We start from the raw sequence: 24,621 nt of genomic DNA, 5'->3' as shown, positions 1-24,621 counted from the left end.
CAGGAAAAAGTATTAAAGTCTCCAAGAGTTAAATATATTTTTGAAGTGTTTTTTTCTTCTTTTAAATTTAGGAAGAGCCCGTTGACCACCACCACATAATAAATGCTCATTCAAGTGAACACTATTAAATTCAAGGCTGGAATGTCAACAGATGTTTCATTTAAAGAAATCAAATCTCTGTACTTAACAATTGCTCCTTGAATTCTTTTAAAGAATTAATTAGGAAAGCATCACATTCACAAATACTCTTGATGTTGGAGTAGAAAATCTCTAACTTGTACAAACAATAGACCCACAACTTGTGAAAATGCCAGGCTAAGAGAATAAGTTAGCAGAAACATATATTTAAGCCTTTTATCTGTTATTTCTAGGAAATATACAAGGTGTCCCCCCAAAATGTATACACACCTTAACAGCTGATAGCTCAATTTTGAAAATAAAATGTATTTTAATAAAAACTCCCTTTATAATTACCCAAAGTGTATGTATACAGTTTTGGAGGACATCCTATATATATAACTTTTTAAAAGTTCTACTTTTATATTTTTGATCTGAAGAAAATAATTCAACTTTGATTTGTTTAGTTCAGAGATACAGAGATAATCCATAATTAAGTTTTGTCACTAACCTATAAATACTTTTTATTGCCCTGTTGTGTAAACCCACATATATTGTCTTAAAACACACACACTATTTCTTAAATAGGTACAAATTGTCCTGAATATTTGTCTCAAAGTCATCAGAGATAAAGTTAGATTTGCATTTATATGAGTCTTCCTTCAAAGTGTCTAGTCTAGTACCTAATTGAAATATAGTAATATGTCAACCAGAGATAAAAAAGAAATCAAATAAAAAGAGATAATGTATAGTAAAAGCACTTTGTAAAGTATAATACATTGTACAAATGTAATGCATCATTGTTATTTTTAAAACAATTAATTGACAGATCAGTCAATACAATTATGATCAGCAAAACTGCAAAAGAATTTGACCTTGAACAGAGGCAAACTTATCCCACACAATTCTCTTCTACATAATTTAATGAGACAGCCAATTTTTATTTATTACCCAAAATATAAATCTCATGTGAAATTCACAATTTCACCACCTTTATATGGCAATTTACAATTTTAGTGCATCTTCCAAATAATTATCTATCTATACGTACCAACTGCAATATTCTCCCTGGTCTCAGCCTCTTCTCGCCTACTTTCCTCAACAGCTGTTCCAAACACTTCAGCTCTCTCCACCTAGCTCACCCCCTTACCCTCCAATCTCAGCAAATGATCTTATATTTTCCTTAACAGATGAAGAGGTTTTCTAAACTCAGTGGTCACATCTACTCCTACTCCCCTACCCCCCACCCACACACAGAAAAAACAAACAAACAACAACAATAAAACAACAAACTTGATTTGTAGCATTAGCAGATGTTTATGGTGTAACTATGCTTAATATGGAGGATTTTAGCAAATGCCTCACAAAATTATTGAATATGTATCAATCAGCACTGTCACAGCTACCTGAAAAATACATATATCCTATATGCTAGCCTGCAAGACCAACCTTAATTAACTTAAGTGTGCTTTCCAGGTCTCTAGCATACTGCTTGGAAAATAGGATACACTCAATATATAAAGAAGACAAAATATTTCTTAGGGGAGCCTAAAATAAAATGATTCCTATATTTAACTAATTTAGTGCTGGGTCTCATTTAATGTGCTAGGCCATAATCCTGCAATAAACAAGAATACATCTAGTGTAAAATGATAAATGTGCTGTGGGAGCACATTATGTAGATATAAACTATACCTCGCCCCTGGCTTTGAATTTGGAATTTTCTGAAAACAAAAACTGTGTGCCCATCACTAGAAAGCAGAATTTGGTTGGCCTATATATCTCATGCACTTAGTCATCAGTGTAAAACAAGGGCATAAGTCCAAATATAAATGGAAGGAATATAACAAGAAAATCAATTTTAAATAAGGTAAAAAAAAGCATAGTGGCTCATGATGCTTTTGTATAGAGGAAACAGTCTTGGGTGTGAATCCTGGTTTGTCATTAATAACCATTTGAAATTGGGCTAGTTACTTTATCTTTGTAAACCTTAATCTCTTCATCTGAAAAACAAAAGAAAAAAATAATAGTACCCTCCTTAACAGAGTCTTTTTAAGGATTAAATGAGAAAATGGCTATAGTTTTAATATTAATAATTGGACATGTATAGGGATTTCAGAATGTCAAAAGGGTGAAGATACAAGCACTTATTAAGGAATTACACATTGAGAAATTTTATGGTTCTGTACTTGACCCATGAAGCAACTCCTTGAAAACTCTCCCAAGTACAAGGCCACACGCAATGTCTACCATATGCTAAATGCTCCATAACTCTGCTCATTGGGAGCCAATGAAGTGCTTGAAGATAAAAAAAAATAGAGTTCAAGAAACTAGAAAATATAATAATAATAAATATTTATTATAATATTGAGTATTATTTATATTATACATGGTATTTATGATATTTTAAAGAAAATAATACATATAATGGTAATAATAAATGTAATGATTGTTATTTTACATTCATAAATCCTTACCTGCATTCGGGGCTGGTGAACCCAGAGGAGCACCTTGTTAGCATACATGAAAAGCACAGAGGGCCCGGTACTGAGGCATTTCCCTCTCTAGGACTCTGTATGTGAAAAACTTTGTTGTTTTTCATTTCTTTGCCAGTAAAATCACGTAGGTGGGCTTGCTTTTGGTGCCTCTCTGTTTTTATTTCCCATGAGATCATGTAGGTGGACATGTACTTAGTATTTCCTACCCTTTCTCTTTAGTTGCTCCACACCCAAGATAATCTTAACCCTCCTCTTTGAACATGTCTTTATTCTTTTCAAGGACCAACCTGCAACTCCCCCAGTCTTCAAGTCAGCCACCTCCTTTTTTCCTTCTATAATAAAAGCCACACACTCCACAGGATTTCTGGCAAACCGACAAAGGACTGATAATTAGCAGAACAATAATTGGAGGAACACAGTTCTAGCACAGCATCGTCCCCCACTCCCAAGGGTGGCCCCCTCACTGCCACCTTCTATGAAGTGACTTCACTGTTAGTGAACTTGGGTCCAAAAACCAACAAAAAGCAACATTTCTCCCCCCTCCACCTCCACCACCTCCACCATATTCAATTGTCTCAGTAATTGTAAACACTGACATTTAGTATTGCATATTAAAAAAGACAAAATCAGGAATCCACTCACAGAATTGTATGTCAAAGCTACTACATCTCATAAGCATTATCCAGATACTTTCTTTTTAAAAATTTCAGAGTCGAAAGCTATATCCTCTCACTGAGACACTACACAGCTCACCCTGCTCTGCATGCTCCCTTCAGCAATGGGTAATAAACTAAACTTTTAAAACTACGAGTGTGTTCCTGCTAGTCTTTAGCTGGAGGGCCTTAAGAGGTATTACCAGCTCCTTTCACACCTGTGGAAAACGATGCTCAGAGAGGTTTTAAAAAATTCCAGTAGTAGCAGGATGAGAAACTAGATCTTTCTTATGTTTATGTTGATACCTGTATGACGTAATATAAGACATAGTTACCCTTTCATCCCCCTACAGAAGCCCCAGCAACTGAAAATACTCCATTATTAGTTTATTCTTTTGGGTTAAGGAACTGGCCATTGTATTAAAGTAACTTAACTACTGATTCCACTTTTACCCACAGTAATGCATCAGGTTATTTCCTCTTTAGTGTGGTTGAAGAGTCAATGCAATAGCATGTTGTGATAGGGCTGTGCTTGAGGCATCATCATGATGGGAAGTTCTGTGAAGCCAAGATCTACCTGGGCAGCACGGGATGTCTTACAGACAGGGGAACTCTATGCGAGACTGGAAAAGCACTACCAATAAAATTCAACAACTTTCATTTTCTTTCCTTAGGGCCAACTTTGTATATTTCTTTATAAATTAGGAGAGAATACTGTGCTTGGAGGGCAAAAACCTGAGTTCTAACTCTAACTATAATATCCACTTGATTCTTTTTATTTTTTTTGACAAGATACTAAATTGTGTGAACTCAGTGAAATCCAATCCACTGATCTTAAAGACTCCGCTAAAAATCTATGGTTCTATGAAAGAATGATCTTTAAATCATTACATGACATTTCTAACTATAGTTCTTAGGTCCTCATTAATAAACTGACATTTACTAAGCAGCTACCAGTGCTTAAATGTGTCTAAGTTCTGGGGAAATAAATGCTATGGTCTCTTTGTATAGCAGTGAATACGCAGAATTCTACTTCTAAGCTTCCTGAGTATTCATCACATTAGCATATTTTGTATAATTGCTGTTTAAAGAGTAGATGTCAAAAGTTTCCAAGATATGTGTTCACATCTATTCATCTGAATTAAGTTTTAGAAAATAGGTTGGAGTTGAGGGACAACATCAATTACTTCCTTTTGTGCTCTGAAAGCCCAGCATAGAGCTCCCACCCACAGAAGCTGCTACATACAAATAACCACCTTAAGCTATCACTATTGCAGAATGTGGCAACACAAATACAAAGAAAGAGAATCAATACCTAGTTTGCAGACAGGAGTACCCTGGCCAGACTTTCCAATGTTATGAACTTGCACTGGGTAATAATTAGGACACATGAGCTTTATACAATGTCAGCGGGGAACACAGAGAACAACAAAAACAAACAAACAAACAAACTCGCCCATGAGATGCTGCTTTCTTTAACTTTTGGAGAAATACTTTCCATCCTTATTAGGCAGAATGCTTATTCAGTGGGACTCTGGGATTCCTTCTTAAGAAATATGTAAGAAAGTAAAGGCCAGTTGGGTTAGATACCAATATTTTTTCCAATATTGAAGTTGTCTCTTTACCACTTTGAAAAGATAAAGAAAATATTTTACATATGATCTCTCCTCAACATCTGCTTCATGCTGCACACATCCTCATTCCAGCCAACATATACTTTTTTTCAAGATTAAAGTTGCTACCATAACTGTAATAGCAAGTTCCTTACGGGTTATATTAACATCATTCAAGGTCACTAACATCTCAATTCTTCAACCACCTAAGGTTTTACAGAAATCAGAAAGAAAAAAAGGTCTTTTTAGATAGCAAGACCCAAATGAGTTAATTAAAAAAAGGGGGGAGGGGCAGAGAGACCCTGGCTACTGCCACTGTCTGGAACTGAAACAGAAAGAAAAGCCAGTTCTCTTTCTCAGGCCTCTGTTCCCACCTATAACTATATAGCTAAAAGCCTTTGGGCCAGGAAGACAGACAAGTATAAGAAGCACCTCCAAGTAAACTTAGTCGAAGAGGAGCTAAGATGAGACTGTTCGGGGAACTTTTTTGATGTTTTTCTATAGCTCCGAACCTTCAAAGAAGTACTGAAGCAGTGAATGGGATTTTATAATAATCTGATTTGATCCCACTTGACTGCAAATGTATAAGTCACAGACCCAACACTTGATGGAAATGAAATATTAAACTCAACTCAATTTGAAGTAAATTTAAATACTCTCTCTTTTGCATGGGTCATTGGTCAAACCACGTGTAAAGACTTTTTATTTCCTTTGTGCATGTGAGAGAAAGAATATGTGTGTAAATTGACAGACTGCAGAAAAGGATTAGCCAATAAATGAGTCCTAGAAACCTAAAGAAAATTTATTTTCAAGTATGTGAAAACTGTTATATGCAATGGAATCAATGTATTAAATGTTTTCTCTAGAGGTAAGATTTGGCTTAAATAATAGAAGTTAAAGGAGGCAGGAAGGGCTTAGTTCAAATTTTAATTCATACACTAGTGATGAATTTAGCTGTCTATCAAGGTATTAAATTTTCCTTGGAGGTGTTCAGAGACTGAATGACCATTTTGAGAAGGAGGTTGCATTAGCTACACCTTCCAACTCTGATATTTCTTAACTTCTTAATTTTTTATTCTTTCCTTTTCAATGATGGCATACGTGGAAATATCTCACGCAAGGTGTTCCCACTGTAAATATCTAGCTTAAAGCAATGATCAAGAGAAATTTATTAAAGAAATGTCACTAATTCCATAGGGAGAATTTTAAATTTGATAGTTATTGTGAAAAGTGGTAAAGCTGAATTCATGTACTTGGAAACCCATTTGTGTTCAATGTGGAAGGGAGCTTTTTTGCAAAAAAGGGAGGTGTTAAAAAAAATACCCTCTTCCTGGAACATATATATCTACTCTCATTTTTCTGAACTATTGTTGATTTTTCCCATTTATATGTGCATTTTTATGAATAACCTCAATGAAAAATTTGCCTAGTTTATTGGCCAAAATCCAATAATATATGTTGTCTTAAGAAAAGGAAATGGATTATGAAAATGCTTCTAAAGCTTAATAAATGGGTGGCATTTCTGTTCTTTAAAAGATTGAAAGAAGGATAAGCTCATTTCTCAGGTATGAGCTGTATCATTTTTTAAAGGGATTCAAGCCATTTGTTTCTAGATGGCAATACTTTTCCTATCTGTTTTTCAAACGTCCTTGACCTAATAAGCTTATTTCTTAGATGCCTATTTTACAATTCATTTTCTAAACAAATGAATTGGATTTTAATTTAATTATGAAACTTTAAGTAAATTAGCTGAGCAATTTTTACATATATATATATATATATATATATATATATATATATATTACTTTTTTTTTCAGTAGTATCCCAGAGAAATACTACTACTATTTTATTTTTTTGCTAAGAAAATACATTTATTACTATTAGACTCAAACTGATCGGACTGTGTAGGAAGAATACTAATCAGGTAGAGAAAATTATAGAATGTATGTTCCTGTTACTACAAATGCCAGCCGTGAAAGCATTTCTTATTTAATCCTTACTTTGACATTTTCCTCTGTCCCTTAGCAACCCATGAACCTTACATTGACCACATTTATATAAACAATGAACAGAGGGGACAGTGTTTAAATGTGAAAAAACAAAACAAAACATTATTTGCAAATAAAAATCCATGTTTAAATATATTTCTCAGGCAATGTTTTTTTTTAACTTATTTAAGGTCAGCACACATGACCGAATAAATAAGGCAGTGAAAGTCAGTAATATGTACTGTAGAGTGTGATATTTTGACATTTCTGGACTGGATCTAAAGTATCAGTAAAAATAATAATTATTTTTTTGAAAACAAAAAATTTAAGGTAGCACATGTCATGAAGGTTGACACAACTAGCACCTATTTGGAAGTGTGAAAGCGAGGAAGGGCCACTAAGAGTCATTGAGCACCTACTGTGTGCCAGACAATTAGAAGAGACTATTTCCAATAACTCTCTGAGGCAAATCTGTGATTCCTGTTCATTTGGTGGAGGAAAATAAAGCCTAAAAAGTTAAAATTCTTGCCAAAACAAGTTCGGCTCAGTGGATAGAGCATTGGCCTGCGGACTGAAAGGTCCCAGGTTCGATTCCGGTCAAGGGCATGTGCCTGGGTTGCGGGCACATCCCCAGTAGGAGATGTGCAGGAGGCAGCTGATCGATGTTCCTCTCTCATCGATGTTTCTAACTTTCTATCTCTCTCCCTTCCTCTCTGTAAAAAATCAATAAAATATATTAAAAAAAAAAGTTAAAATTCTTGATTAAGGTCATGTATTTGGTAACATTGGTTTGTCTTTGACATTCAAACACAAGACCTCCCAATCTAAGGCCTGTGCATGGGATGTAGAAGAAGATGGCTCCTTTAATCAGACACAAATAGGCTTGGAAAAAATTCCAGTTGCTGGAATCACGGGGGCGGGTGTGTTAGCCCCTGTTTAAGGAACATGACTCTACAAATTCTCACTTACCCCCCTGGAGCTATGATGAGGTAAAATGAGAAAATCAACTGGGAGTCCTGTAAAGTTTTCTACTGGATGTCAGTGCAATTGTACTCTAGGTACTCACTCTGAGAAATCTAATTGTGCCGAGTGAGTTCAACACTGTAGGAATCGCACCAAGTTCAACTACATGACCGAACGGGCAGTATGTGTTTCTTTGCATACGTGGTAGGAAAACTAGCAAGAGCTGAAGAGGACTAACCTGAAAATATATAGGATAAGGAGGGCGCCACAAACCCACCTCTTCGGCCTAGCCAAGTACTCACTCTGCAGACAGTCGGCGTTCAAGAGGTCCTGGCACTTTTCATGGCACTTCACTCCGCACTCCAAGCACTTCATGCCTTGCCGGGCAATGCCCCACAGGAGCCCCTCGCACTCGTAACAGTAGGTTGGTGTCGTGGCTGTCCAGACCTCAAAATTGTGTGGGGTGGTGGAAGACATGGGGTAGATCAATGCCTGCAAGGTCTTCTTGAAGACATGTATTTTCTGTGAAGAAGAGAGAAATTCCCCAGGCAAGCCAAATCAATGCATTTGGAAAATTTCAACATAAAACAAACTATTTGTATCACTTTTCCCTGAAAATGCTATTTTTGACAGAGTCCCCTGATTACTGATTTAAGTGAAGACAGTGAGCACAGTAATTCTGCTCACTCACTCTTCTCTTAGTGTTCTAGGGCCCAATTCAATTATATGAACTCAAAGAACTCCCTCATCTACCAGATTGGACTGGGCTCTACTGTACCCACTTCTTGAATAGCACTAAAGAACTCAAATTACTTGACAATGTCCATGTCCCTGCTATACTCTAATCTCAATGAGGACAAGGATGAAACCAGTCTAGTTCAAAGCTACATGGATCCTCAGAGCCTAACCTAGTCTCAGGCTTAAATATGTGCCCAGGAAATATTAATTTAAAAAAAGAATTTATATTAATATCCTTAGTCTAGGTTCATTCATGGTAAATTGTAAAGTGGATGAACTGTATTCTCAATGCTGACCCTTACCTTCTAGAATCATCCTCAGCACTCTTTTGGATCCTACCCAAGCCTCTCTAAAATGACTTTGTACCCTCCCTGACACTTCACACCTCCCCATCCCTAAACTATGTTTCTATAGTTCTTTCTGCAAAGAACTGCTTTCATTGCCTATCCTGCAGGAAAGAGCAGAACAACTAATTCACAAGAAAGGAATTGCAGCAGATAAAGGTTAAATGTGGCACACTCCCATGGTAATTTGTATTTTAAAAGGAGATAGTTTTTCATAGCATATGACTTTCTAATAACAAACCTTTGGTGGGGTGGAAAAATCTGAATGGGTAGCTAGGAGATCTGAGACCCCTAGCATAGGTCCCATCACATGATATTTCAAATGGGCTATGCTAGACAATAACTGTCTTTCATATTTCTTTCCTTAGTGCCTAAATAGTGCCTATCATTGACCCTGGCACATAATAGGGGCATGACATATTATTTTGTGAAGTGAATGAATGTTCTGCCAAGAGTCTTATAATCTACAGAACGATTTAAGGTCTCTAAGCTTCACTTTCCTCTCTACCCTATCTATGGTATTATCTGAAGATCCAATTGTATGAGGGTAACATTTACAGACTTCAAAAATCGAGTAAATACAAAATAATAGTGTTGGTGATAAATTTTTCTATCAACAAATGTCAATCAATAGAAAAAGAGGCTTGTTTGGATAAGTCTTTCTCTAGACTTCTCATATCCCACTAAGCAGATCACTTCCTGAGAGAAAGACTAGCACTCCCTGAAGTTACATTTACAGGTAATTTCACACAACTGCCTGATGCATAAGAAATAGATATTTACATAAATCCTGTAAGAGCCTCGCTGATAAGTAATACTAGAAGTAGGCCATTTATATTTTGCATTCATCATCCTTCAAACTCATTGTGGAATACCTTCTCGCAGCATTGAAATGACCAAATTCCCATTATTTTTCAATTCTACGTTATGGTAACAGCATTTTTCCCTTTATTATTACACTAGAGGCCATTGCACAAAATTCATGCAAGAGTAGGCCTTCCTTCCCCAGCTGCCGGCACCAGCTTCCCTCTGGCACCCAGGATCTGGGCTTCTCTCTGGCCACTGGCAGGCACCTGGGACCCAGGCTTCCATTGCAGCCCCAGCTTTGTCCAGAAAGTCATCCAGAAGGACATCCTTGTCTAATTAGCATATTATGCTTTTATTATTATTTATTTATTTATTTATTTTTAATATATTTTATTGATTTTTCACAGAGAGGAAGGGAGAGAGATAGAAAGTTAGAAACATCAATGAGAGAGAAACATCGATCAGCTGCCTCCTGCACATCTCCCACTGAGGATGTGCCCGCAACCCAGGTACATGCCCTTGACCGGAATCGAACCTGGGACCTTTCAGTCCGCAGGCCGACGCTCTATCCACTGAGCCAAACTGGTTTCGGCAATGCTTTTATTATTATAGATTTTTCTTATTATGTGTTTTCCAAGAATATGCTTGGTAATGGCCCTGGGAGATTCTCTACTAGGGAGTTAAGCTTTACTAACAATTTTTCTAACTTTGAACAGCACGATCTAGGCTTGCTACCCATGAGGGTCTAGTCCAGCAGTTCTCAACCTGTGGGTCACGATCCCTTTGGCGGTTGAACGACCCTTTCACAGGGTTCGCCTAAGACCATCCTGCATATCAGATATTTACATTATGATTCATAACAATAGCAACATTATAGTTATGAAGTAGCAACGAAAATAATTTTATGGTTGGGTCACAACATGAGGAACTGTATTTAAAGGGCCAGAAGGTTGAGAACCACTGGTCTAGTCAGAGCTCTTTATGCTTCATGTGAGTCTACAGAGCAGCAGGATGGTCAAACAAGGGAATACATCAAGTGGGAGACCTTGTATTAGGGTTTATGTAGGCAGAACAACTGGATCTATCACTTTTCAAAGGTAGCTGTGCCAAGTAAATCTCTTAAGTTCACTTCATAATCAAGATGTGTTGCAAAGAACTGTTAAGAGTTCCTTCAGATTCATGAAGATGGCAGCCAATGGGACAGCAGGCTGCAAGATAGTGAGTGAGTGAGAGAGTGAAAGGAGAGTGCGTGGACATGCGGAAAGTGTATGTATGTGTGAGTGAGGGACAGCTATATTCCACAGGACTGTTGGGGACTGGCGGACCAGGCTCCACTGGCTGGGTAGCCTTTATTACTGCTGAAATCTCTCCTGGAGTGGCCGGCTCTGCCGCAGAGACTGCACCATCTTGAAGGGGAGAGTGGCTGTGATTGGAAGCCCAGCCTTACCTTCAACACGGGAGACCTCCGATACCTCCCAGGACCCTACAACCACAATGCCCAGTTGCCTCAGCTGTGAACCCACAAATACCGAAATTCCAGCCTTCCTGGCCACGGGCACCTAAAATGTTTGTCCAGGGGGAGACAAAACGGCACTGAATACGCAGATGGGCCCTGCGCCTTCTCACAGAGCAGATAGAAGGAACAGCTGAATAGAATAACATCCACCCAGAATTGGTAAATTAAACACAGCTGGTGAAGCAATCCATGGATAGAGAGGTCAGAGATCGTCTAGAGCAGTGGTTCTCAACCTGCCTAATGCCGTGACCCTTTAATACAATTCCTCATGTTGTGGTGACCCCCAACCATAAAATTATTTTCATTGCTACTTCATAACTGTAATTTTGCTACTGTTATGAGTCGTAATGTAAATATCTGATATGCAGGATGTATTTTCATTATTACAAATTGAACATAATTAAAGCATAGTGATTAATCACAAAAACAATACGTAATTATATATGTGTTTTTCCGATGGTCTTAGGCAACCCCTGTGAAAGGGTCGCTGGATCCCTAAAGGGGTTGTGGCCACAGGTTGGTGACCCACAGGTTGAGAACCACTGGTCTAGAGAGAGGTGAGATCTGGGATCCAGGCTAGAGGAAGAAATATGCATATTGGGGACTAGAGTATCAGAGGGAGATTGTGCCCCACCAAATGAGTGGCCCTTGGGGTCAGTGTAGCCCTCGAATGTGGATGGGGGGCCAAAGAGCTGATGGCCAAAGGGGACTCTAAATATAAGTTCACAGCCATGGGAAACTGTTTCCAGAAAGGCAGCCTAAAGTTCTATACCAGCTGCACAGTGCTAGGGGAAAAAGACGCAAGTCAGCGGGGTTCCTTTGTCATTTGTTTTGTTTTTTTTTTACCTTCTTGCTTTTGCTTGCTAAGTCCAGTACATAGGATCTTCCAATTAAAAACACTCATGGAGACTGCAGGAGAAGGTTGTTTTTGTGGAAAATGAGGATCAGAATAAGGAGAGATGAGCAGGAAATCAGCTCTGGGTCAGTTTGTTCTGCCAACCCAGTATTAAGTGCAGCAGGGAAAGAATAATCTAAACACTGGGTAGATAGGGCCATTTAGTTCCAGAAATTAATACAGAAACACCGCCACCCAGGGGTTGTCAGAAATTGACTCTTATATAAGTACAACTGAAGGCAGGCAGAGAAACAAAGTGAGCAGAGAGATCCTACCTGCTTGAAAACGAGGTTGTGGCTTATGACACAGAGGAGTGGTGAATCACAGGGAACTTCAACACTGTGCTTACTACCTGACAGGAAACAGATGAGCCAGGCAGAACAGTAGAGGAAGTGAACAACCTTCACTACTTCACTTTTTTATTTTTTATCTTTTACTTATGTAACTAATTTTTTTTCTCACTTGATTTTACTTTTTTATTATTATATTTTTATTTTTAATTATTATTAGTACTACTATTATTTTACCTTTTAAGTTTTATTTTTTTCTTTATTTTATATTATTTGGGAATAGTGTTCTACATTCTATTTTTATTTTTATTTTAGCATTATTTTATTCTATCTCATTTTTTTTTTGCCAACTCTTCCTCACATTTCCCATTTTTGGCCTGTTTCTCTTACACTGTTCCTGCTTTAGTTTTTCCTCTATATTTTCTTTTTACTCCCTGTTAAAAATTGATCTTACTTATATATCTAATTTCCTCTCCCCTGTTCTAAGTACATGTATACTTCTCCTCTTTCTTCACTAGCCAATTTTTTTTCCTTTTTCTTTCTTTCTATCTTGTTGTTGTTTGTTTTTCATTTTTTTGTTTCTGTTTTTTCACTTCTCACTTGTTCTCTTCCTCTACTAATAGCTTAATTAATTCCAATAACAAATTCAGACCTACCTACTCTCTTTTCTCCTTTTCCAATAATAGAGGAATACATAGATAGATTAAAGAAAGAGGAAATTATATATATATATATATATATATATATATATATATATATATAATTTTCTGATGTATATATATTTTTTTGTATTTTATTTTTTACTTTTCTTCTTATATGCTCATTATCTTTCTACCCCCTCTATACTGATTTGTGAACATTTCACCATTCATTCAATTCCTTGACCTTACCTTCTGGAAATAAGCTCTGCCTCCTCAGATTCATCTGGGTGTTTGTTGTTTGCATTTTTTGGATTACTTGTTGGTTTATTGGAGTTTTCTCCCCATATACATATATTTTTCCCCTTCTTTTTTCTTTTTTTTTCTCTTTTGCATTTTGTCCTTTTGTCAATATCACTTTTGCACTCTTTTCTCTCCCCTAATTCTCTTTTGTCTGGTGGTCACATTTCTTTGGGGTTATTGGTATAGTGAATACATTTGTGTTTGGTGCCCTGTGCATTGTATCTTGTAATGTTGTATTTTGTGCCTTTAAGTCAATGCAGGAGAAACAGAGCTACATAACCAGATACCCTGAGAGGAGCGAACATGGGGATACAAAGACACATCCCCCAGACAAAAGAAAAGGATGAATCACCAGGAAAGGAAGTCAATGAAATGGAGGCAAGCAATATGTCAGAGAAAGAACTCAGAGCAATGGTCACGGGGACGCTGAAAAGGTTGGAAGACAAATTCAACAATATGTGTAAGAACCAAGAGGAAATGAAGAAGAACCAAGAAGAAATGAAAAATGACATTGCTGCAATAAATAACACAATAGAAAACATCAACAGCAGACTAGGAGAATTGGAGGAACACATCAGTGAGCTAGAAGACAAGGTAGGAAAAAAATACCCAAGTAGAGCAGCAACTGGAAATAAAACTTAAAAAACAGGAGGAGAGCCTAAGGGAACTTTGAGACAACAAGAAACAATACAACACCCACATAATAGGGGTCCAAGAAGGAGAGGAAACTGAGCAAGGAATATAAAACCTGTTTGAAGAAATAATAACAAATAACTTCCCTGATATTGGGAAGAAGAAAAAACTCACACAAGTCCAAAAAGCTCACAGAGTCCCAAACAAGATGAACCCAAAAAGACTGACACCAAGGCACATTATAATTAAATTGGCAAACACTGACAAAGTAAGAATCTTAAAGGCTGCCAGAAAGAGACAGAAAATTACCTATAAGGGATCTCCCATCAGACTATGAACTGATTTCTCAATGGAAACACATCAGGCCAGAAGGGAATGGAATGAAATATATTAAGTCATGCAGGGTCAGAATCCAAGAATACTGTACTCAGCAAGGCTAACAATCAAAGTTGAGGGTGAAATCAGGAGCTTCACAGACAAAGGACGAAGGGAGTCTATTACCACCAAACCAGTAATGCAAGAAATGCTAAAGGGTCTGCTGTAAAAAGAAGAAATAGGAAGGGAAGAAGGAACACAGGCATAAAGAATAAAAATGGCAACAAACAAGTACCTACCAATAATAACCTTAACACATTGTTTGCGGGTAGTTTTTATTGCACGCTAACAGGTGGCGCAGGCCATTTTTGCTAATTTTTTGCACAAATGGCAACGTTCAGTAAAATTACGATAACTTTAGTTTACGTATTTATACGTTACCCGCATTTTACGTCTAGTCTATAAAAAACGTATTAATACGTGTCCCACGCTCTACTTCCAGTCAACGTAAAACATATAAGTAAAACATATAAATACATTTCCCTCATACAATGTGTTAAATGTAAATGGATTAAAAGCCCCAATCAAAAGATATAGGGCAGCTGAGTGGATAAGAAAATATGACCCATATATCTGCTGTCTACAGGAGACCCACCTCAGAACAAAGGACTCACACAGACTGATGGTGGAGAGATGCAAAAAGGTTTTTCAGATGAATGGAAATGCAAAGAAAGCTGGGGTAGCAACACTTAGATCTGACAAATTAGACCTCAAAGTAAAGGCCATAACAAGAGATAAGGAAGACCATCTCATAATACTAAAAGGAGCAATTCAACAAGAAGATATAACTCTGGTAAACATATATGCACCCAACGTAGGAGCACCCAAATACATAAAAAACTTCTGGAGGATATAAAGGGAGAAATTGAAGGCAATACAGTCATAGTAGGGGACTTTAATACCCCACTAACACCACTGGATAAATCCTCTAAACAAAAAATCAGCAAAGAAACATTAATCCTAAATGACTCACTAGATTAGATGGAATTAATTGATATCTTCAGAACATTTTACCCCAAAGCCACAGAATATACATTCTTCTCAAGCACACATGGGTCATTTTCAAAGATAGACCACATATTGGGACACAGGCAAAGTCTCTTCAAATTCAAGAAGATAGAAATCATATCAAGCATCTTTTCAGATCACAATGGCATAAAATTAGAAATCAACTACAATAAAAACAATGAAAAATATCAAACACCTGGAGGCTAAATAGCATGCTATTAAACAATGATTGGGTTACCAGAGAGATCAAAGAAAAAATAAAAAGCATCATGGTAACAAATGGCAATGAAAACACAATCCAAAAACTATGGGACACAATGAAAGCAGTTGAGAGGGAAGTTCATAGCTCTACAGTCTTACCTCAAAAAACAAGAAAAAATGGTAATGAATTATGTAACCCTCCAACTCAAAGAGATAGAAAGAGAGCAATAAGAAAAGCCCAGCATAAGCAGAAGGAAAGAAATAATAAAGATCAGAGTGGAAATAAATTACATAGAGTCAAAAACAAAACAAAACAAAACAAAAAAACAATACAAAAGATCAACAAAACCAAGAGCTGGTTCTTTGAAAGGATAAACAAGATTGATGAACCTCTAGCCAGGCTCACCAAGAAGCAAAGAAAGAGGACTCAAATAAACAAAATCAGAAATGAAAGAGGTGAAGTAACAACCGATCCCACAGAAATACAAAGCATTATGAAAAAATACCATGAACAACTCTATTCCAACAAAATGGACAACATAGATGAAATGGACATATTCTTAGAAAAACACAAGCTCCCCAAACTCAATCAGGAAGAATAAAAAAACCTGAATAGGCCAATAACAACTGAAGAAATTAAAGCAGTGATCACAAATCTTCCAGCAAAGAAAAGCCCTGGTATGGATGACTTTACAGGGGAGTTCTACCAAGCATTCAAAGAAGAACTAAAATCTATCCTCCTCAGACTATTCCAAAAAATTCAAGAGGAAGGCACACTTCCAAGCTCTTTCTATGAAGCCAGCATTACTCTAATCCCAAAACCAGATAAAGACACACACACACACACACACAACTACAGGCCAATATCCTTGATGTACATAGATGCTAAAATCCTCAACAAAATACTAGCAAATCAGATTCAGCATTACATTAGAAAGATCATACAAGGATGGTACAATATCTGCAAATCAATAAATGTAATATATCACATAAACAAATTGAGAGAAAAAAAATCACAGTCATATCAATTGATGCAGAAAAAGCATTTGACAAAATCCAACACCCTTTCTTGATAAAAATTCTCAACAAAGTGGGAATAGAGGGATCATACCTCAACATAATAAAAGCCTTATATGACAAACCTACAGCCAACATCACACTCAATGGACAAAAACTAAACTCATTTCCCCTGAGAATAGAAATAAGACAGGGATGACCACTTATACCACTCCTGTTCGATATAGTACTGGAAGTGCTAGCCACAGCAATCAGACAAGAAGAAATAAAAGGTATCCAAATTGGAACAGAAGTAAAACTGTCCTTATTCGCAGATGACATGACACTATACTAGAAAACCTCAAAGACTCCATCAAATAACTACTAGATGAATACTAATAAATGAATTTGGCAATGTAGCAGGACACAAAATTAACACCCAGAAATCTATGGCCTTTTTATACAGCAACTAGTGGCCCAGTGCACAGAATTCATGCACAGGGGGAGGGGGTTCCCTCAGTCCAGCCTGCACCCTCTCCAATCAGGGACCCCTTGGGGCATGTCAGACCGCCGGTTTAGGGATTGGGCCAAAACTGGCAGCTGGACATCCCTCTTGCAATCTGGGACAGCTGGCTTCTAACCACTCACCTGCCTGCCTGCCTGATTGCCCCTAACTTCCCTCCCCTGCTGGCCTTATCTTTCCCCCAGGTGCCCTCTGCTGCTGGCCTGATTGCCCCTAAGTGCCTCTGCCTTGGCCCCCACCATCATGGTTTTGTCCATAAGGAAGTTGGACATCTGGAAGATGGCCGGTCAACCCGGTCTAATTAGCATATTATCCGTTTATTAGTATATCTAGATTATATAGTTTAGGATTGCTTAAATGGGGGGGGGCCTTTTTCAGCAGGAGGTGATGCTCTTGGCAGACAAAAACACATATATCTGGACTGATAGCCAGCCATATGCCAAGGCATTCATTAAAAAGTTTAACCACTTTCTTACACCTTACACCAAACAGCTGTTGCCCTTAAAACCCTTCCTCAGCCCCCACCTTAGGTTTGCCTACACAGTTCACCCAGATTAGGTTCTGATTGATCAGTTTCTATGCCAATCAGTGCCAAAGCTCCTCCTCCTAGGCAGCCATTGACTCCTTGAACTTCTTCCAGATTAGGTTTTGATTGGTTGGTTTCTATGCCAGTCAGCGTCAAAAACTCCACTTTTTAGGCAGCCATTGGCTCCTCACACTTCAACCACATTTGGTTCTGAATAGTTGGTTTCTATGCTAGGCAGCGTCTCCAGGCCTATCTCTGGGCCTGATCAAAGAGGCGGGGCTGATCAGCAGCCCCCCCCGCTGGAGGCCTGGAGAGAAACAGAGGTGCGGCTTCTGGCAAAGCCCGGAGAGAAAGAGAGGCAACGGCTGATCAACAGTTGCCACAGAGGCTGTGGATCAGACCCTGCCCTCTTTATGCAGGCCTCTCTCTGGGCCTGATCCACAGCCCCCTTGGCAGTCAGTGCTGGGTCACTACATCAGCACTGGATGCAGTCAGTGCTGGGTCACCAAGGCAACCCAGCACTGACTTCTGGTGTTCGGTTGAGCCTTGGTCATTGCAGACGTTTTGGACGCTGGCTCATATATGTGTGTGTGTGTGTGTGTGTATATATATATATATATATATATATATATATATATATAGAGAGAGAGAGAGAGAGAGAGAGATCTATATATATGGAACTCACAGAAAGAAATGAAAAAAACAATGCCATTTACCATTGCACCAAAAAAATTAAGATACCAAGGAATAAACTTAACTAAGGAGGTAAAAGACCTGTACTCGTAAACTATAGGACATTGAAAAAAGAGATAGAGGGAGACATAAACAAATGGAAGAGCATAACATGTTCATGGATTGGTAGAATCAACATCATTAAAATGTCCATACTACCCAAAGCAATCTACAGATTTAATGCAATCTCCATTATAACACTAATGACATACTTCAAAGATCTAGAACAAACTCTCCAAAAATTTATCTGGAATAAAAAAAGACCCCAAATAGCCACAGCAATCCTGAGAAAGAAGAGGGATCACAATACCAGATATCAAGCTATGTTACCAAGCCACGGTCCTCAAAACTGCCTGGTACTGGCACAAGAACAGACATATAGACCGAGGGAACAGAACAGAGAACCCAGAAATCGACCAAAGCCATTATGCTCAATTAATATTTGACTAAAGGAGACAAGAGCATACAATGGAGGCAAGATAATCTCTTTAATAAATGGTGGTGGGAAATTTGGTCAGATACATGCAAAAAAATGATACTAGATCACCAACTTACACCATACACAAAAACAAACTCAAAATGACTAAAGGACTTTAATATTAGATGGGAAACCATAAATATCCTATAAGACTCCATAGGCAGCAAAATAGCAGACATATATCATAACAACATCTTTATAGACACAGATCCTAGGGCAATGGAGACTAATGAGAAAATAAACAAATGGGACTACATCAAAATGAAAAGCTTCTGCACAGCAAAAGAAACCATCAACAAAACAACAAGAAAGCCCACTGCAAGGGAGAACATATTTGACAATGATATTTCAGATAAGGGTTTAATCTCCAAAATTTACAGAGAACTCACACCACTTAACAAAAGGAAGATAAACGATCCAATCAAAAAATGGACCAAGGACCTAAATAGACACTTTTCGAAAAAAGACAGAAGAATGGCCAAGAGACATATGAAAACATGCTCAGAGTAACTAATCTTCCAAGAGATGCAAATCAAAACAATAATGACATACCATCTCACACCTGTCAGGATGGCTATCATCAACAAATCAACAAACGACAAGCGCTGGCGAGGATGTGGAGAAAAAGGAACCCTTGTGCACTGCTGGTGGGAATGCAGACTGGTGCAGCCACTTCAGAAAACAGTATGGAGTTTCCTCAAAAAGTTAAAAATGGAACTCCCATTTGACCTAGTAATCCCACTTCTAGGTTTACATCCCAAGGAACCCGAAACACCAATTGGAAAGGACATATGCACCCCTCTGTTCATAGCAGCACAATTTACAATAGCCAAGATTTGGAAATAGCCTTAGTGCCCATCAGCAGATGAGTGGATTAAAAAACCGTGGTACATCTACACAATGGAATACTACGCCATTATAAAAAAGAAGGACCTTTTACCATTTGCAACAGTATGGATGGAACTGGAGTGCATTATGCTAAGCGAAATAAGCCAGTCGGAGAAAGACAAATATCACATGATCTCACTCATATGTGGGATATAATGATCAACATAATTTGATGAACAAGAATAGATCCAGAGACAAATGGCAGGGGAAGTGGGGGGATAGAGAGCAACCAAAGGACTTGTATGCATACATAGTAGCATGACCAATGGATACAGGCACTGGGGCAGTGGAGGCTTGCCCAATTGGGAATGCCTGGGGGCAGGGGTCTAGTGGGAAAAAGGAGACATATGTAAAACTTTAGACAAATAAAAAGTTATTTCAGAATTAGGAGCATGTATTATTTATCTTTGCTCCCCCTTTACTGCCTAGCAAGGTGGGTATCTTTAATATTATTAAAGTGAATTGAATGATTCTTGGCATTACAGATTCTCCATGAGCTATCCATACAGTTTCAGTTTCCTGTTCTAGCTGAGTTGAGGGTCTGAAGAGGGAGGGATGGAGGGAGGAAGGGAGAGAGAGAGAGAAAGAGAGAGAGAGAGAGAGAGAGAGAGAGAGAGAGAGAGAGAGAGAGATAGCATTTCTGGTTTAGCTAAAAAAATAAGGAGGGGATTTAGATATATTTGCAATCATATCAGGTAATTTGTTGTTTCTTTTAGTAAAGGAAAAATAATTATAATTCTAACTCAAAGGAACACTGGGTGGAAATACAAGTCAGTGTTTCTGAACATAGAAAAGTAAGAAATACATATGAACTTAGAAAGCAGAGTTGAGCAAGAATTATTTTTTAAGATGAATTTATATTTTAAGATTAAATAAATGATTAGTACATTTCATCTAATCCCCATGTCCATTTTCTTTTTATTGAATTCAAGTGATATATAGTCAGTGCTCTACATCTATAGGCTATCATAAGAGTAATAAATATAAGAAACATTTGATAAAAATTAAATAGGCTGACAGAAAACATAGATTTGGATAGACAGCTGAGATAATTTCATTGAAATGCTTTGTTTGGTTTGGTTTTGTTAAAGAGCCATGATCCATTTTATGTAAAGAGAGTGAAGCTAATTTCAAAAAATAAAAATGTGAAACATTTATTAGACAGTGCATTGAAAATCAATTGAATGGAGTATTAAAACAAATGCCAACATTTAAAAGCTGTAAGATGCGGGAGGAAAACATCCAATAATTTACTAGAGGGTATATTTCCATAGTCTCAGGAAAATGATATGAGTCTTTTTCATTCTTGATTTTTGGGATATTGACATATTGAAAATTACTCTAAAATAAATGACCCATAAAACATTTCTTACTCCAGCAAAGCATAAGATGTAATTATGGTCAGTTTGAAAACTTGTTCAGTGAATAGTCAAGGACATCATGTAAAAATACATCTCAAAGGAGGGGATTCTTATATCTCAGAGGCATATTGCATCTTGGGGGAAAGAAGGTGCTTTCTTAGCAGCAAAATAAGCAAGATTATAAGAACTGAGAGTGTGGGATTTTGTGGGATAAGGCAAAAAGATAGGTTAAGGGGCACTGAATAAAAGCAAGACGGAAGAAAACAAGGGGACACACTAAAACTAGCCCTGGGAAATGGAAGTCTGTAACTCACCACAGGAGCTGGATTAAAGGGAAGAGAAGATAATTTTTAATGCAGCAGTTTGAGCGGCAAAAAATAGGTAGGTACAGCTAATAGGATCCTAGCTGAAGTGAAAGGATAGGACTGGATGTGTTATCACGAGCGGGTCTCTAGCCTCTGTCAACCAGGAACCAAACACATGGAGAGGGTGGCCCCAAGGACAAGCAGAGCTCTGATTACTGGACTGGGTCCCGAGGACAAAGTGAATTCAGAAATTACGGAGACTTGATGCTAATCTATTTTAAAGGTTTATAAAGTTTCCAAATCTTCTGCAGCAAGCATATGTATGTACCTTCCGATTATAATAAAATATATGCTCGTTGTAAAAATTTATAATGCACAAAAATTAAAAAATAAAGCTTTTAATTTTTTCAAGTTAGGAATGGTCTTTATCTCTTTTTTTCCTATTTATAGATAGAATGAGAGACTTGCAATTAGGAAAAAAGAACCTTTTTACATTAATAAAGTGATTCAAGAAAAGGAGGCAGTTTTTATGGTGTGCAGAACCCCTTTTAATCTGTAGAAATGACAGTAAGAGAAATGCCTTAACTCTAGTAAACCTTTGTAGCCAAGTACAAACTACAGACTACAAAGTGGAGGATGCTCACATTCTAGAAAAATATTTTGTTAAGGATTTCTGATCCAAGAAATTGAAATATAAGGTGAGTTGCCGTAATATGTCACTTTTTGAATAATTAGGACACTGGAAGGAAATGAATTGCCTCTTCTATGTGAGGAAATTAAAATGAGTCCGAGAAGTAAAGCAAACAGGCTTCGTGCCAAGAGCAGTGACTAGTGTTTCTAGACCATCAATATTTCAATCTACCAACTGTTAGTACTTAGGACAGGAACACAGCTCATCTACCTCTGTCTGCCATGTGGCTTTTCTCTTCCTCCCCACGATGTTAACCAGTGACTTGGCTAATGAAGGTCTCTTTTCCTCTTTGTCCTGTGGGTTTCCCTCACGGAAATATAAAAATATCCCTAGCCTCAAAAAAATTTCCACTGTTTTGAAATATTTGTTGTGTGCTTGCTGCATGCTCTTTAGGGGAAAAAAATCTATTTGCTGTCCTATAGGTATCATGTTATTATTTCTGGACAAAGTCATCAGAAACATTTGCAGAGCAAAGATAGGTACGTGCCCTTTAAAACTTGTTATAAACATGAGGACAGAATAATGGTAGAATACAGGGTGAGGCAAAATACAGTGTAGGCTTACAGTTTAAGTACACACAACATATAATGTCTTCCTGTATTATTATTCATTAATTATTGTATTACTTTCCATATGAACAACTGTAAACCTACTTTTGCCCCACCCTGTAAGTTCCAGACATAATTTAGGGATGATTTATTCATCAGAATCATCACATACAATTAATAGAAGCTAAAATTACTCAGGTAAATTATTTTTTGTTAGATAAAATACAAAAAGAGATAAAAGTTTTCTACCTATCCATGGAAGACTATTAAGTAATTTGTTTTTACTTAACAGATTATTTTATAATGGATACTAATTATCACTGACCTAAGTAACTTGCAGGGTGAGTCCAAATAAAAAAGGCAGAACAATGATAAAGTGGGTAATTAAATAATTCAAGGAGAGTAGAAGTTGGGATGTGCCTTGTATTATGACAGAACATGGTCTGAAAAGAAATTAGGGTAGATTTGTCATGTACTATAAGTATCAATTTTTCTCCAATTGAGACTTTTAATAAAAAATGTATATATAAATAATGGGGGTGATAAATGATGAGTAATTTTTTTTAAATATATTTTTATTGATTTTTTACAGAGAGGAAGGGAGAGAGAGAGTTAGAAACATCGATGAGAGAGAAACATCAATCAGCTGCCTCCTGCACATCTCCTACTGGGGATGTGCCTGCAACCCAGGTACATGCCCTTGACCGGAATCGAACCTGGGACCTTTGAGTCCGCAGGCTGACGCTCTATCCACTGAGCCAAACCGGTTTCGGCGATGAGTAATTTATTAAAATAAAGCCAAATATAATGTGAATCCCTCCAGTGGGGACAACTTTAGTCATTTTAACATGGAAAGAAATTTGATTACTTGGGGTAGAGACTGAGTTCTTCCAAATATTCCTTTTTTTTTTTTTTTTTTTTTTTTAAGCTTTAGGCATATGACTTAAGGAGGTTTTTTTTTTTTTCTTTCTTTATTGATTGGGGTATTACATATGTTTCCTTAGCCCATCGTTGCCCCCCCCCAACTCATGCCCTCACCCCCCTGGTGTCTGTGTCCATTGGTTAGGCTTATATGCATGCATACAAATCCTTTGGTTGATCTCTCCCTTTACCCCCCACCCGCCCCTACCTTCCCTCTGAGGTTTGATGGTCTGATCGATGCTTCTCTATCTCTGGATCTGTTTTTGTTCATCAGTTTATGTTGTTCATTATATTCCATAAATGAGTGAGATCATGTGATATTTATCTTTCTCTGACTGGCTCATTTCACTTAGCGTAATGCTCTCCAGTTCCATCCACGCTGTTGCAAATGTAAGAATTCCTTCTTTTTTACCACAGTGTAGTATTCCACTATGCAGATGTACCAAAGTTTTTTAATCCACTCATCTGCTGATGGGCACTTAGGCTGTTTCCAAATCTTATCTATGGTAAATTGTGCTGCTATGAACAGAGGGGTGCATATATCCTTTCCGATTGGTGTTTCTAATTTCTTGGGATATATTCCAAAAGTGGGATCACTGGGTCAAATGGGAGTTCTATTTTTAGTTTTTTGAGGAAACTCCATACTGTTCTCCACAGTGGCTGCACCAGTCTGCATTCCCACCAGCAGTGCACGAGGATTCCTTTTTCTCCACATCCTCTCCAGCACTTGTCATTTGCTGGTGATAGCCATTCTGACAGGTGTGAGATGGTACCACATTGTCGTTTTGGTTTGCATCTCTCGGATGATTAGTGACTTTGAGCATGCTTTCATATGTCTCTTAGCCTTCCTTATGTCTTCTTTCAAAAAGTATCTATTTAGGTCCATTGCCCATTTTTTTGATTGTGTTGTTTATCTTCCTTTTGTTAAGTTGTATGAGTTCCCTGTAAATGTTGGAGATTAAACCCTTAACATTGGCAAATATTGTGTTTTGTTGATGTTTTCTTTTTTCTGTCGGAATATTTGTAAGAAGAGCGTCCTTACAAATATTCTGACAGAGGCTATGAAAGAGCA

The 24,621-nt window shown here is 37.5% G+C and overlaps 1 protein-coding gene across 1 annotated transcript in view; it reads right to left on the bottom strand.

The window, feature by feature from the left end:
- Positions 1 to 24,621, bottom strand: part of UNC13C (unc-13 homolog C) — a 558,354-nt gene that overhangs the window by 300,321 nt on the left and 233,412 nt on the right. The window contains exon 8 of the mRNA XM_036302049.1: positions 8,135 to 8,354. Coding sequence (XP_036157942.1) covers positions 8,135 to 8,354 — 220 coding nt within the window. The remainder of the gene's footprint in view (positions 1 to 8,134; positions 8,355 to 24,621) is intronic.

The sequence above is a fragment of the Myotis myotis genome, unplaced genomic scaffold (assembly GCF_014108235.1).
Source record: "Myotis myotis isolate mMyoMyo1 unplaced genomic scaffold, mMyoMyo1.p scaffold_m19_p_1, whole genome shotgun sequence".
In the NCBI taxonomy this organism is placed as follows: Eukaryota; Metazoa; Chordata; class Mammalia; order Chiroptera; family Vespertilionidae; genus Myotis; species Myotis myotis.
Note: the sequence above shows the minus strand (reverse complement) of the source record. Positions and strands in the feature narration are given on the sequence as shown.